Source organism: Malaclemys terrapin, chromosome 1, assembly GCF_027887155.1.
Source record: "Malaclemys terrapin pileata isolate rMalTer1 chromosome 1, rMalTer1.hap1, whole genome shotgun sequence".
NCBI classification, from domain to species: domain Eukaryota; kingdom Metazoa; phylum Chordata; order Testudines; family Emydidae; genus Malaclemys; species Malaclemys terrapin.
This window is the reverse complement of record NC_071505.1, coordinates 342,715,414-342,731,571: the sequence shown is the minus strand read 5'-3', so window position 1 is coordinate 342,731,571 and position 16,158 is coordinate 342,715,414. Positions and strand designations below refer to the sequence as shown.

Genomic DNA, 16,158 nt, shown 5'->3' with positions numbered 1-16,158 from the left:
GGATGCCTCTGGGCTGCGCAGCTTTGGCACAGAATCCTGACACAAGCAGCACGCTCACAGCACAATGGTTTCACCCCTGCTTCCACCAGACCAGCTACTCCTTGCAGGGTGACCCCAACACCTCTTCTGGTCCCAATTCTCCCCAAAACTGTCTCCCCTGCAGCGTCCAGTCCCTCTGACCTCTGAGTGCTCAGTAACACCAATTTCACTACCTCCAAAAAGCCAGGACACACACCAACCTGTTAACTCAGCTGGAGTTATACACTCCACCCCAATACACAGCACTGAGATGATTTGCAGTAAAACTAAGAATAGGTTTATTAAAAAAAATCTCTTAAATTTGTTTGTTAAAGTGCAAAAGATCTGAAAGGATTATAAACAAAATAATACTCTAGCAAGATACATCTTTTCCTAATCTAGTTTCTTATTCACATCAAGGGGTCAGCGTTCTCCAGCTGGATTAGCAGGAGAACCCATCTTTCATAGGTCAAAGAACGTAGCATTTTGCTTCTCTCACTTGGTAGATCCCCCAAAAGTCTTTCAAGCAGATCTTTATATCCCCAAAGTTTTTGTCTTCAAAGTCAGAAAGCCCTCCTGGAGGCTCAGCTTCCCATATCCACTAGGGAGCAGACACCACATTACTTTTGCAGTCTCTTGTGGCTTACAATGCAAATGGTCTTCCTGCAATCTCCCAAGCAAGTGAACAGCCCATTGTTCCAGTCCCTGGTCACACCTGGCTCTGTTTGCAATTGAGACAGAGGTTTTTGCCCTTCTCCTTTGTCTGGAAACAAGCCTGCTTTGCCTCCTTTGTCTGTTTACAGTCTCCAAAACAGTATTAGAGCATCCATAATTTCACACACAATGTTATTACATACATTTCCCAGTGATATCAACAACCAATGTGATATTAGTTTTCAAATGATATATTACAAAACAACTTTTAAATGAATATCATGGCAACAGTGTGAGGTGCATTGAGCTGGTCAGGCCAGTTGAGATTTACTGTTAAATACCAGAGAGCCCTTTGCTATCTGGCACTGGGGTGCTCTTTTACAGTCACAAGTACATTCTGTAAAATTAATTAGGTTTTAGTATTGCAACTTAAACCATAGCACGAATGCAGATTTTACCAATACAAGTGTGCCATTCCCACAAAAGCCTGCTAAAACCAATAATGCTGGTGCACCAAAAAGGAATTATCCCATGTGTATTACACAAAGAAAAGCAGCCAAGAATTTCCAAAATGAATTCTAAATTTGTTAGGGTCTTGTTCAATAGCTAGGCGATTACTAGAATATTTTTTAATTTACCAGTTATGAGCCAAAAATTAGTAAATCCCAAAGCTTTCAATAGCTGTTTATCATAGCCCTAGGGGGGTATGGGGCCCAGGACATAGAAACTCTGGGCCTATCTGCCAGGGGGTACTCCCACCTGGATTCACCCCACCTCTTCCCCACCAGTTCTGCCCCCTCCCACATTGCACCCTCGCTCCTCCCTCCTAGCACCTCCAGACACCGCAAAACAATTGATTAGCAGTAGGTGCTGGGAGTCAGGGAGGGGGAGGCGCTGATTGGCAGGGCTGCTGGTGGGCAGGAAGCACTGGGGAGAGGAGGAGGTTGGTGGTGGGCTCCTCCTCACCCCCACCCCTGCTCTCCTTCCCGTCTCCTCCTCACAAAGCATGGGGCCCCTCAAAGCGCAGGGCCCGGGGCGGTCGCCCCGATTTGCCATACCCTAGGGACGGCTCTGGCTGGAAGTGACCTCAAGCGCTTATCTAATCCAGCCCCTTGCGCTGAGGCAGGGCCAAGTAAACCGTTCTACACCATCCCTGACAGGTGGTTGTCCAAGATGTTCTTTAAAACCTCCAATGATGAGGATTCCACAGCCTCCCTTCATAACCTATTCCAGTGCTTAACTACCCTTATAATTACACCATTTTTCCTAATAGCTAATCTAAACCTCCTTACCGCAGATTAAGCCTTAGTTCTTGTTCTACCTTCAGTGGACGTGAACAATCAATCACTGTCCTCTTTATAACATATTTGAAAACTTATCTAGTCCCCCCTCAGCCTTCTTTTCTTGAGACTAAACATGCCCAGGTGGGTTTGTTTGTTTTTCAAACTTTCCTCATATGTCAGGTTGTCTAAACCTTTTACCATCTCTTCTGGGCTCTCTCTACTTTGTCCACATGTTGCTTGATGTCTGGCGCCCCAAACTGGACACAGTACGCCAGCTGAGACCTCACCAATGCCTAACAGAGGGGGACCATTACCTCCCATAGCTTACATACAACACTCCTGTTACTACACTCCTGAATTATATTAACCTTTTTTTGCAACTGCATCATCATTGTTGGCTCATGTTCAGTTTCTGATCCACTATAGGTCCCAGATCCTTTTCTGCAGAACTACTACCTTGACAGTTATTCCCCATTTTGTAGTTGTGCATTTGATTTTTCCTTCCTATGTATAGTGCTTTGCGCTTGTCTTTATTGAATTTCATCTTGTTGATTTCAGACCAATTCTCTTAATTTGTCATGGTCATTTTGAAGTCTGATCCTGTCCTTCAAAGTGCAGCTCCTCAGAACTTAGTGTCATTTCCAACTGTTATAACCATAATCTCCGCTCCATTATTCAAGTCATTAATGAAAATACTGACCAGTACCAGACCCAGGACAGACCCCCAGGGGAGCCCACTAGGTAAGTCCTATTAATAAACTACTCTGAATAGGATTCTTCAAAGAGTTATGTGCCCACCTTACAGTAATTTCATCTAGATCACATTTCCCCAGATTGCTTATGAGAATGTCATGTAGGAATGTATCAAAAGCCTATTAAAACCAAGATACATCACATCTGCTGCTTTCTCTCATCCACTAGACCAGCGTACTGTGGTTTAAAAATGGAAAGATTTGTTCTATTAATGAGTCATCTACATCAATTTATCCAAAGGCAATTAAAGCTATGATTTTATGGTCAACATTACACATACCTTGAAGGTAAAAACCATTACATGACTCTACATCAATTTATCCAAAGGCAATTAAAGCTATGATTTTATGGTCAACATTACACATACCTTGAAGGTAAAAACCATTACACCATTGTACGCACAGCTGGCAGCATTTTAACTCTAAGGACTTGTCTACACTTAAACTGCTACAGTGGCCCAGCTGCAGCTGTGCTGCTGTGGTGTGTCGGCATAGACACTACGCCAATGGGAGAGGTTCTCCAGTTGGGGGAGGTGGATTACTTATGCCAAGAGGTAGTAGCTAGGTCAACAGAAGAATTCTTCCATCGAATAAACTCTGTCTACATCGAGGGATAGGCCAGTGTAGCGATGTCTCTTAAGGGTGTGGATTTTTCACACCCCTGAGAGATGTAGCTATGCCCATGTAAGTTCCCACTGTTGACTAGCCCTGAATCTTTTTCAGGGATCTCAGACTGCTATAAAATTGTGGCCTGGGATTGGAACGTTTCAAAATCTGGTTAGCCATGTTTAATTCCTTGTATGTTGGCATCAGGGGGCACTACTACCCCTGAAATGGATCTTTAATGGCTCCCATTGGAGCAGATTACTGTCAAACCAATGAAAGAGGTCCACAATAATTATCTTGCATGTGCAGCAGTTTATTGAGAAGGAATTACACAAGCGGTAAAGGGTTACATTATGCACATAACTCCTATGTTAAACATTAAGAACTATATGTTAAGAGCTATACATTCCTCTTAGCGAGCCTCTCTCTCACAAACATTCACAAACAGGCCCTGCGCTAGCTTCACGCAATCCCTGCTTCGAAAACAAAGAAGGTGGTCACCAATTTTATGGACGGCTTCTTCTCTCCAGGTCTCGTCGTCTCAGCCCTCTGGTCTGTCTCAGATTCCCTGGAGGCAAGGCCTTGGCTGCCTGGAAACCCTTCTGGTCACAATCCTACTCAAGCCCATAGAGCAGAGTTTTGGCTACTCTGTCTAGCAGTTTCTTCAAGCCTCAATTAAGGAATCCCCAACACTAATTTAATTGGTTTGATTTTCATACTTTTTCCTCAATGGATTCACATGTCTTAAAAGCATGCTCAATGGGAATGTGGTTATTAATTTTTACCTAATACTTTAGGAGGAGACTGCAGATTGGTGCCAACTGAACATTACCTCACATTCACTCCCTGATGAATCATTCACTTTAGCCCTGTCATAACTATAAAGGGACGGGTAACAGCTCTCCTGTGTACAGTATTCTAAAATCCCTCCTGGCCAGAGACTCCAAAATCCTTTTACCTGTAAAGGGTTAAGAAGCTCAGGTAACCTGGCTGACACCTGACCCAAAGGACCAATAAGGGGACAAGATACTTTCAAATCGGGGGGGGGGGGGGGGAGGAGGCTTTTGTTTGTGCTCTTTGTTTGGGAAGTCATTCACTCTTGGGACTGAGAGGGACCAGACATCAATCCAGGTTCTCCCCATCTTTCTAAACAAGTCTCTCATATTTCAAACTTGTAAGTAAACAGCCAGGCAAGGGGTGTTAGTTTTACTTTGTTTTCTCAACTTATAAATGTACCTTTTACTAGAGTATTTATCTCTGTTTGCTGTACTTTGAACCTGAGGCTAGAGGGGGGTCCTCTGAGCTCTTTAAGTTTGATTACCCGGTAAAGTTATTTTCCATACTGATTTTACAGAGATGATTTTTACCTCTCTTCTTTAATTAAAAGCCTTCTTTTTAAGAAACTGATTGATTTTTCCTTGTTTTAAGATCCAAGGGGGGTGGATCTTGATCCACCAGGAGTGGGTGGGAGGAAGGAAGGGGGATGGTTAATTTCTCCTTGCTTTAAGATCCAAGGGGTTTGGATCTGTATTCACCAGGGAATTGGTGAAGAGTTTCTCAAGGCTTCCCAGGGAAGGGAACTAGTTTTGGGAATGGTGGCAGCAGACCAGATCTAAGCTGGTAGTTAAGCTTAGAAGTTTTCATGCAGGCCCCCACATTTGTACCCTAAAGTTCAGAGTGGGGAAGCAGACTTGACAAGCCCCCTGCGTGATGTCTTTCTACAGGGTCAAGATGCCCCGGTCAGCCCAGGCTCCACTCAAGATGTTCTACACGTGTTGTTTGCTTTCAAGTGGACATATTTGCTGACGCAAAGATCAGTATTCATCATACACGCAGCATGGAGCCAGTCAGTTTCACTTCTGGCATCTGCCTGATGCTAAGAAAAGGATTCTTCTCCCAGAATCCTCTTTCACAGTTCAGTCATGTCAAGCCATGTTGTCACCGTTCATTCAGTACGGTCACACCAGTATGGCACCATCCCAACACTCAATACTGTACTGTACACGATATTCAAAAAATATACACACAAGTGTATTTTGTAAGAGCAGAGTCTTACACTATTAATCCCTCACCACAGCTTGTGTTATTATAGCTTCACTGAGAAGTGGAGTGAGACCACCAGGTTTTTGTTGTTTGTTGTTGTTTTTAAAGAGATGTGTATTAAATAAATTCTACTGTGCTCAGTTTTTCAGGTGTGCAGTGGCTCACTTCTAAAGGTTCAGTTCTTAGATCCATAAGACAAACAGGAACCAGCAATCAGCATACTCATTGAAAATTAAGATTTGTGTGGCATGGATTTAACATCGCAGACTGCGAGTGCATGAAGTAAAGGAAAAAACTGACACACCCTATTTCAAAGGCACTGTATTGTGCAGGAAAGTTTTCAGCATCACTGCACCATTACGCTTCCCACGGAGAGTAACTTTAGCACTGGCTGAAAATGAATATAGGGCTCAGGAAAGATGTAGGGGATTAGTAAAACTACGTAGCATTCCATTATATTTCTGGGGTACAAGTAAACCTTAACTCAGACTAGACACACAGCTGAGAGATGCTTGGATGAGAGCCAAACCCTTTGTACAAGGGACCTTTTTCTATAACAACCTTTATTACGTTTATTTATTTTAAGTTAGAGAATACCTTTTACTGAACTAAACAAAAGCATAGAGGATGTTGCTACTTAGAATCATGCTCTTCAGGCTACAGAAAACAAGTATTGTAGAAACAGACACAGGCATGAATTCAGACCAAATTCAATTAAAATAAAATAGAAGGGTCAGAAGAGAATAGTTAAAATAAATCAAATACAGCTGTAGACCGACATGCCTTCTCTTGACAGCTGCCAGAATTACTATGACAGGAGGCTTTACTGAAACCCTTTAAAGTGAAAAAACCTAGCTTGTTTTGATATAAAATAGCAGTTGCTCCTCAATGATTTTTACATTTTCCTTGTTTTATAAAACAGATGCTCCGGGACGCTCTAGCATCCTTAAAGGCCCCAACTGAGCAACTTTCCTTCTGCTAAGGACTTGGATTCAGCTATTTGAAGAGTTTGTGCTGTTCATTCGGTTGTCTAAACATTGTTGGGGATAAGGGGTCTTGTTCAAAGGCAGTGCAAACATGACACCCCCACAAAGCAAATGAGCATGCTGCTCTCAGCACTCCCACACCCTGCCTGGTCAGCAGAGATCAAATCCCTGCACGGGATCAAGTGTTCCCCTCCCAATGGGTTTTGTGCTCCATTCCCTCTGATAAGTAATTCTTTCTGTCCAGGTTTGCAGTTAGACTAAAGGTTTGGATTAATGGAGAAGCCACCTAGCATTCTATTACATAGTTATTTTAACCCTACTGTTAAGATTTGTTTCAAAACCTACTATGAGCTATATAAAATCAACAATGTTTATCTAGAAAAGCACAAATTAGTAATAAAAATTCCTACCATTTTCACCTTGTAGGTATTCTCAGTAAGCCCTCCAAACAAGATCTCAGAAAGCTAAAGAAAAAATATTTAAAGAATATTCTTTGGAAACTGAAGGGAAATCCCATTTGGAAGAGAAGAGGAATAAGACTGAATTGTTAGGCAGATATAATCAATAGTAACATAAAAGCTACTGGGAACTGTTAGTCTTGAACCAACAAAACTACAGCAAAATGTAATACATTTATCTAACACCACACAGCACCACAGGAGCCAACAAAGATGATTTCCTCTCTAAGCAACACCAAGTTTGAATATTGTTCCTGCCAACATATTTACATTGACTTATATGCCAATGCCTCTGTCCTATAATCGTCTGCTTTCACTGCTGCACTGAACTAGCCGAACTTTTTTTTTTCCTTTTAAGAAGGCTCTCGTCTCAAATTGTTTTCTAAACCAGATTTGAGTGTTTAATTGGACAAAACCAGATAAGGTGTCTTAAACCCATTTTAACTAAACCTAATTTTAATTGAATTTAACGTTCAATTGAGTTTGCATGGCACTTTCTAGTTCAAATGATGTTACTGGTCTTATCAGACACTGACAAAGATTTCATATTAAAGACAAAATAGTCGTTCCAAGAGCAGGGATTCTGAGAGTAAAAGCAAAGACAATAATTCAACCATTGTTAGAATCTACCAAGTTTTACCCCTTTCAAAACAGTTTTCAGGTCTACTGACATCAGGATCCTTTGCAAATTTCATCAGATTCTCTCCCCGAGGTTTGCAAATTGATGATTCTGGCCTTTTACTCCATCCCACTGACTAAGCAATAGCGTTTTTAATAGCTCATTTCATGTGGACTCTGCTATGGATGCTCAGAAAAATCTTCCAACATCAACTCGGGAAAGAGAAGCATTTTGCATCGTCACCAAGTTTGCTACTTGACAGTGTGAAGAAGGCGGCAGAAGTTTCTTCTCAACAGACCATGATTAATTTCAGGTCTGATGTAAACAGAAGAGCGCAGGGGAATGAATTAGCACATGAAATGGAAAAAAAAAAAAAAAACATGGGGCAGGAGGATCAGTGACAGGATACAACCTTGTCCCTGGCTGTGAAGAAGGTATTACAAAAAGAAAGATGTGCATTACCTGAAAGTGTTCTCTATGTAGGAAGATATTAAATCCTCTGTACCCTCTACACATCCAGATTTTGTCCAGGGAAGTTAGAACATTTGCAGACAGTATACTGCTCTCGACTGACATGCTGAAGCCCTATTCCAAGACTAATGATCAGGAGGAGCAGACTTACTGTTTTCATTCTTCAATACAAAATTACTTTTGCTGACGTTGTAGGTATTGTGGAACTAATTTTGAAGTGTGACTCTACAATTGACAGTAGATGTATAGATCCCTTCTCCCTCCTCACACACGTAGCAGGTTTAAATGCCCACTTATGAAACCCCCCAAGCAGTCACATATTCCATGGCAAAACCACAGAACCCTGAGACATTCCCGGGTTGGAAATTCTGTGACATCTTCAACTTCATCCCCCCCCCCCCACACACACACACACACACACAGCGCCGCAATCCCGATCTGCGGTGGCAATTCAGCGGGAGGTCCTTTGCTCCCAGCGGGAGTGAGGGACCGTCCGCCGAATTCCCGGACGTGCCGCCCCTCTCAGGAGCGGCCGCCCCAAGCACCTGCTTGAGAAGCTGGTGCCTGGAGCCGGCCCTGCTGAAGACAAATCGATGAAGTATAAATATCAGGGGAAACCTGAAGGTTTTGGAAGCAGAGGAGACAATTGGGACTTTTGGCACCTGAGAAGGTGAGTGATGCCAACATTATCAGCAGTGAAAGTTGCATTTTTAACTGCCATAATTAGGTTTCAAAACAAACACTAATTGAGATAATAGGACAGTTCACACCTCAGAACTATTGTTCCTATCGTTCTGCAAACACTACATTAGATACACTGTTCGCATTTATGTTTTCTTCCCATCCATAAAGGACTAGAAGCTTTTTGTTTTTTAAAATAAATAAATACTCAATCTAGAACACAATTCTACAATAAATTGCACAGCCACAGAATTTCAGAGTACATAAATCCATGGCCACCAGCCTATACAAAACTTACAATTCCTGCTACGAGGGTAGAGCCAATTCCTGCAATTATTGCAGGTCAATGGATGTTTTATTAATGTTTTCAAATGGAAGCAGGATCAGCCCCTAAAAATCCAATATGACTGTAGTATGGAAAGTATTTTATCAATGTTCCTGAGCGACAGGGAATTTAAAATTCTGTGACAACTAATTAATCTCTAACATATAATTTAAAGCATTATCACCCTGATAGTACCACTTATACCACGCTCTTGATTTTTAAATTCTATTGTAGAAAAAAATCCAAAGACCTGTTTATTCTTTATTAATCATCTCAACTTACTAGCATTTGCACCTGGACAATAATACAAGACCTACGGTTAGGTTTTTAGCCTATTAAAGTTTTATTTAAAACAGCTTATCTCATGAATGCAAAATGCACTGTTCTTTTTGCTTCCTCAGCGAATGAAAACAAAATGACTTTGTGCATTTCCCAAAACTCATTGTTTTTGTCCCCATGGTCAGGATGACCCCCAGTGATTCCGTTCCTGGTGTGCTGGCTTTAAGTTGCTTTCACATCCTCCTGTTGACACCATATACAAAACAGAGCTTCCAATGCTTAATCTACATATGAATCAAGGCCGACAGCTGAATCTACATCCATTTTGTCTGGCAAAACCTGTTTGCCCGCAGATTTTAAAGCTTTTTTCGAGTACATATACACAACTCAAATATCCCATGTACATACATCTTGCAATGTATACGAGAATCAGTATGACAAATTTTTATTAGATGCCTCACACTTTACCTTCTTTGGATAAATACTATGAGAGCAATATGTCGGGTGTAGTGAGTTTGTCAGATGTGCCAGAAGGTACGGTTACAGAACAATGAATCCTTTACCAGATTTCAGAGTAGCAGCCGTGTTAGTCTGTATCCGCAAAAAGAACAGGAGTACTTGTGGCACCTTAGACTAACAAATTTATTAGAGCATAAGCTTTCGTGGACTACAGCCCACTTCTTCGGATGCATAGGCTATATGCATCCGAAGAAGTGGGCTGTAGTCCACGAAAGCTTATGCTCTAATACATTTATTAGTCTCTGAGGTGCCACAAGTACCCCTGTTCCTTTACCAGAGGGATTCTTAGGATCTCAGTAAAACCTAAACATTGCTGTATTGAGAACCCTGAAGTGAAATTAACAATGAAAGGGAAATTGGTTTCACTGATTGTCACTGAAAGAGCTGAAGGAAATGAAAAAGGAAGTTGCATAAAGACTTAAAAAGCAAATAAGATTTATTTTTAGCTTTTTCTAGTATTTTCACCTGTTTTAAACTGTGTATTATTTCTGTCGATGAAACTAAAGTATCTCAACTCCTACATTTACTTCAAATTACTCTAGTCAGCTTGATACCTCCATCTCTTCCTTATTCTGTTTAAGCTAAATTATTCTACTCTTTTTAGTTTCTCCTTGTATAAAGGATCTTTGTAGACCTTTTCTATTTCTGTTACAAGATGTCCTCAGAGATAAAGTGCTATTTAGTTCTCAACATCAATTTTAGTTCACTACATCACCTGAATCTACACAGAACAGCAGTTCTTTTAACCAGGGATCCTTATGGACTCTGTTACAGATCATTTAACATTTGTCCTTTTTACCTCAGAAAAAATTCAAAGCATCAACATGTTTGCCTAAGTTGACATGGCAGACATCTGTTGACTTGTACACTCCAGTGTGCAATAGACCATAGTAATGCATTTTTCAAGCCTCTCCGCAAGCCTGGCTTAAATAGCACCAAGGATTCTTCACTAACAAATACTAATAGTGTAGCGGTTTTAATTTTTTTGAAGATTTGGTTTCCAGTACATCTTAGGTTCAGTTTTAAGAAACTAATACCAAAGTATTGCCTTACCTTACAGCCTCTTATTTCATTGAACTGCTAATTCTGCAATAAGCTCGGTGCAAGTGCACCACTATGCTGGCAGAGCCCCCACTGAAATCAATGGGACTGCTCACAGGGGTCTGCACATCCAGAATTACGGCAGTTCCACAAGTCAAGCAAGTTTTCGCCACTTGCTGTTCAGATAACAGCTTTGCAGTTTGTGCTGCTTGACACCAGTATAATAATCCCTCTTCTCAGGCACAGAATGACAGCCATATTCCCATTATGGAGACTCTCCATTTACCCACCCCCAGAAATTAATATCACATATCGCCAACACTGATAAAGTTAAGACTACTCCACTGAGCATGCTCAAGTAATCAGACATCCATTAGAGCAGGGGTGGGCAATTTTTTTGGCCCGAGGGCCACATCTGGGTATGGAAATCGTACGGCAGGCCATGAATGCGCACAAAATTAGGGGTTGGGGTGCAGGAGGGGGTGAGGGCTTCGGCTGGGGGTGCGGGAGGATTGGAACGGAGGAATTTGGAGGGTGGGAGAGGGATCAGGGCTGGGGTAGGGGGTTGGGGCACAGGAGGGGATGAGGGGTGCAGGCTCTGGGCGGCGCTTACCTCAAGCAGCTCCCGGAAGCAGTGGCATGTCCTCCCTCTGGCTCCTATGCGGAGGCACAGCCAGGCAGCTCTGCGCGCTGCCCTGTCCGCAGGAACTGTCCCTGCAGCTCCCATTGGCTGTGGTTGCTGGCCAGTGGGAGCTGTGGGGGCAGTGTGCAGAAAACCCTGGCTGCCCCTACGCATAGGAGATGGGGGGGGACATGCTGCTGCTTCCGGGAGCCGCACGGAGCGGGGCAAGCACCCAACCCCACTCCCCGGCTGGAGCATTGCTCTCCACAACAGGTTCTCAGACACTATGGTGACAGGGGCCTTATAAGAGGATTATATCAGATCTTCAGTGAAAGAAGCATACCACTCGAGAAGCATATTCCGACACTATATAAAGTCAGCTAATGAAAACACACAGCCCACCTACTCCCAACTGAGGTTGGGACCCTACAGTGAGCTCCATGTGGGAGATGTTCTGCTCAAAAAAACCCTGTCCTGGGACCCCTTTTTGAGAAGTCTGTACATGCCCATACTCAATCTTGGGAGAGCAAAGAGAAAATAAAAAGAATTCAGACATGAAAAATGGGACCAAGGAGAGGGGGGGAAATGCTCATAGCAGAATAGGCTAGCGTTTCATTTAGTCAACTATGTGGCCTACAGATGAGGAGGAGTGAAGACGGGGGAATAGGATGCTGTTGTACCTTGTAAACTTGAAAGAGCTAATTTCTCAGCAATAGAAATATGAGACGGGATCAACAAAAAAACCTGACAAAAAGAGAGGAAACTGAGGAAAAAGTAAATGAGCAGAAAAGGAAACAAATGGAAAACCATGATGGAAACAGAATTTAGATTAGTGAAAGTTGCCTTTGTACAAACGCCTACGTGTGATGTTATTCTTTGGAAAGCATCCTACAGCTCTTAATCTGAGAGGAAAAAAAGGAAAAGTCAATATTAGCAAGCTAGTGCTATTTAGCCTGGAGTCAAATGGTTCCCCGTTGTTCCTCTTGGGCACTGCAGATTAATGGCTAAAGTGGGTGTTTGTTAGCCACAGGCAGTTGCAGGTACATTAAAAACCTAAAATGATAACAGTCCAAAAGGCTGAGGGTTGTGTATTAATTAGGCTCCAAAAACTGGTTTTAAAATGGAGACAGCAAGTATCTGTTTACAATGACAATGCTATGGGATGAAAGCTTCGCAGAAGTAAATTAATCAAGTATGTGCAAAGCATGTTTTGCTTTGTCTTTGGCATTTGGCCAAAGGAAAGCTATCATAATTAAGGAGTTTAAAAGCAAAAACAAGAGAAACCATATATATAAAGATTATAATTTAAAAAAAAATCAAATTCACTATATTCGTTTTTGATAAGGATATCATACTACATAGCTGCAATAGCAAAAAATCTTATCAAAATATTTTCCCATTAAAATTTAGTATTTAAAAAACCTGTTTTTAATGTTCTTCTATCTAGCATCATTTCAGGAGACAAGAACCAAAAATCCTGCACATTTTCCCTTCATGCTTTGTTCAAATACATTCATTCAATGAGATGTTTGTTGAATAAGGTCTGGTGTTTGGATTTTAAGATGTTGCACTTTGGGCTGCAGTTGCATGAGAATTCTGGAAATCAGACACTAGCACAAAGTGAAACTGACCTAAAAGCAAGTGTAAACCAAGCGATTTTGACACTTTATTCCCACTGTCTAAAATTAAAAGTGTAAACTTCATAAATTAGATGTTTTTAAAATTCATTATTAATCTTAGGTATTTAGTAACACAGGTCAGGAAGCTTTTTAAAAAGCAAACCATTTTTAACCTGACAATGTACCTAGGAATTACTTTGTGGAAGTTCTATGCCCTGTGCTATACAGGAGGTCAGATTAGATGATCACAATGGTCCCATTTGGTTTAGAATTGATGAATCTCTACAAGAAAAATGATTAGCCACATAATCCACAATATTGGATCCTGACTACATTCTAGAATGAAATTTTAGTGTTTTGTGAAAACTGGAATAGTTGTGCCGCCCTTTTGGTGCCTCGTTCTATTTTCAAATAGCTACAACGCCAACCTCCATGTTTAAGGTTGAAAGAATGACGTAAGTCTATGTTTACACGTTAGTTTTCTAGATTCAGAAAGGCAAGACAAATAAAAAAAGTTACAATGGCCTCACATACTTCAGTGTAAATATACTTTAGGAACATGGATAATTACCAGTATATTGTTTTTAAACTCCTTTAATGTCAATACAAGGTATTCTTCACTTCTTGTCCCAAGCAGCTGTGCATGTGCTATGAAGCAGTTGCTAGGTTTCAGGTGACTACATTCAGTACTAGCCAAAATATTCTCTTTACAAAGAGTTCTTACAATCAATGACATTTATAAGAGCTTTGATATCCTAAAACGAGCCAAATCCTTCAAAAGCTTATCACACGTATGCAATTTTGGCTTCAGCAGGAGACAGGTCTTTGCAGGATCAAGCCTAACAATGGAACTCTCATATCAAAACAAATTAATAAGCCATCTAGTCTGTTATCAGGGACAACAGCCAATATTCAATGCTTCAGATGAAAGCATTCCAACACCATAATGCATCTAATTATGTAATACCATTGGATACTCTGGCTCATTGACCCCAGCTGGTGGTGAGCTTGTGCCATGAAGTATTATAGCCTTTATTTTTTTTAGGCTAGACAGAGTAAGTGTAAATGCTATCCCTATTTATACAGACGCCTAATCCTTTTTAGGATTTACAACACTATATTCTACGGCAGTGTATTCCTTTAGGTTAGTTACACATTGCATTAAAAATATGTTTGCCCATTTACATTTTTTGCCTTTTTCATATTGAATTCCCCCCTCAGAACCTGTCAAATCACCACAAAGAGTTTCTTATGTTGACTTCTACATTAGGACCAGATTAATTCTCTCTGGGATTTATCTGAAAAGAGAAACCATTGAAGTGTTCGCTTCGCCACATAAAGCAATGCATTCAGTAATTTATCTGCCAATCAATGCATTTATTGCCAATCATCAACACCCCCCTTAATATCTTCTTATAGGCTGCATTATGTGCTAAACAGATTACAACAGAACATAGTGTTTACTCCCATCTGTGATTCCAGGATCTTCATAGGCCACATTCCTCCCCCCATATATTTTTCAAATGACTGCTCTCACCCTTCTCCCTTGTTGCATGAGAGCTCAGCTCAACACCATCTGAGCAGTTGGACAACCTCATAAAAGGAGCATCAGTTACTGGGCAAGGGAGAAGGAGAACTGGAATGAGATGTCACGAGACCAAATCTGACACTTATTGGCAAAGAGAGATGAGGAGGATAAACACATTACCAAGGGCAAAGCCAAATAATGCCAAATTAATGTGTCCACAGAGGGAACAAAGACACCCACACCCACCCAGAGTGGTCATGTTTGTTTTTTAAATGTCTCAAGACAGCAGTATCCAGTGGTGACTAAAATACACTTTTTTAAAGAACAGCAAAGTGCACCTTAGTGGGATAATCTGCAAAGGGTGGGGGAATGTAACTCCCATCGGAGAGCTATCGGCCAATGATGGGATAACCAGTGATCTGAGAACACGGCATGATGCCCTTTTGCGCAATCCAGTCACTCCAAAAGGCAGACACGCTGCCTCTAGCGCATAATAAGTCTCCCCCCTGCGGGCGGTCATACTCGGGTCTAATTCCGGGGGGTTGGGTTTAGTGCAGGGCGGGGTGTGGGGGGGAAAATCTGTGGCTTTTGATTTACAGGGGGTCAGACCACAGGATCTGGTGCTGCCTTCTGGCATGAAGCCCCCCCCCCACCCCCCAAGCCACGCGCGCCCCCCCGGCAGCCCCCCCCCACCCCCCAAGCCACGCGCGCCCCCCCGGCAGCCCCCCCCCACCCCCCAAGCCACGCGCGCCCCCCCCGGCAGCCCCCCCCACCCCCCAAGCCACGCGCGCCCCCCCCGGCAGCCCCCCCCACCCCCCAAGCCACGCGAGCCCCCCCGGCAGCCCCCCCCCAAGCCACGCGCGCCCCCCCGGCAGCCCCCCCCCCCCAAGCCACGCGCGCCCCCCCGGCAGCCCCCCCCCCCAAGCCACGCGCGCCCCCCCGGCAGCCACGCGCGCACCCGGCTCATCCCCGGCCGCTCCCGGGCAGGGCACACAGCCGCAGACCCCCCCGCCCATCGGGTACCCACCTTGTCCCAGCTGAGCCATTGCCCCACCGCCCTGTCCAGCTGCGCGTCCCCGGTGCTGCGGGCGATGAGCAGGTTGGAGTTGACATCCCCGTCCCCCATGGCGGCGGCGGCGGATCGCACGAGCGACGGACGCTGGGAATCACCTGCCGGCGCCCAGCCCGGCCAAGGGCATCGCCCGGGAAGGGGGGGGGGGGGCGCTGCTCGGTGCCTCAGCCGGGGACGAGGCGGCGATGGCGCAGGGACAGGGACCCGGACCCCGGCGCGAGCCGGGCACTGCGGAGCGGGGGGTTGTGCGCGCGCGGGGACAGACCCCACCCAGTGCAGCCCCCGGCCCTCACGCGCCCTCCCGCCGCCAGGCTGCGTCGCCTCAGGGTAACGGTCCCTCCACGGCGCACCCCGCGAGCCGAGCACTATCAACAACACCAGCCGCAGCCCCGCCCCTTCGCCGGCCCCGCCCCCAACCGTCGCCGCAGCCGCGTTCCAGGCCACGCCCACCCAGAGCCAGCGGCACCATCCCGGCACGCGCGCTCCTGGCCCCGCGCCCCGCCCGCCTCCGACTCCGGCCGGCGCTGCTGCGTGCCCGTCCCTGTACGGCCCCTCTCGCGGTGCCCGACGGGAAATGTAGTT

General features: G+C 44.0%; 1 protein-coding gene across 1 annotated transcript in view; it reads right to left on the bottom strand.

The window, feature by feature from the left end:
* The window catches only part of PGM2L1 (phosphoglucomutase 2 like 1), an 80,912-nt gene extending 64,990 nt beyond the window's left edge, over nt 1-15,922 (bottom strand). The window contains exon 1 of the mRNA XM_054015907.1: nt 15,532-15,922. Within this exon, the coding sequence (XP_053871882.1) occupies nt 15,532-15,630 (99 nt within the window). The 5' untranslated portion in view covers nt 15,631-15,922. The remainder of the gene's footprint in view (nt 1-15,531) is intronic.
* Nucleotides 15,923-16,158: the final 236 nt, after the last annotated feature.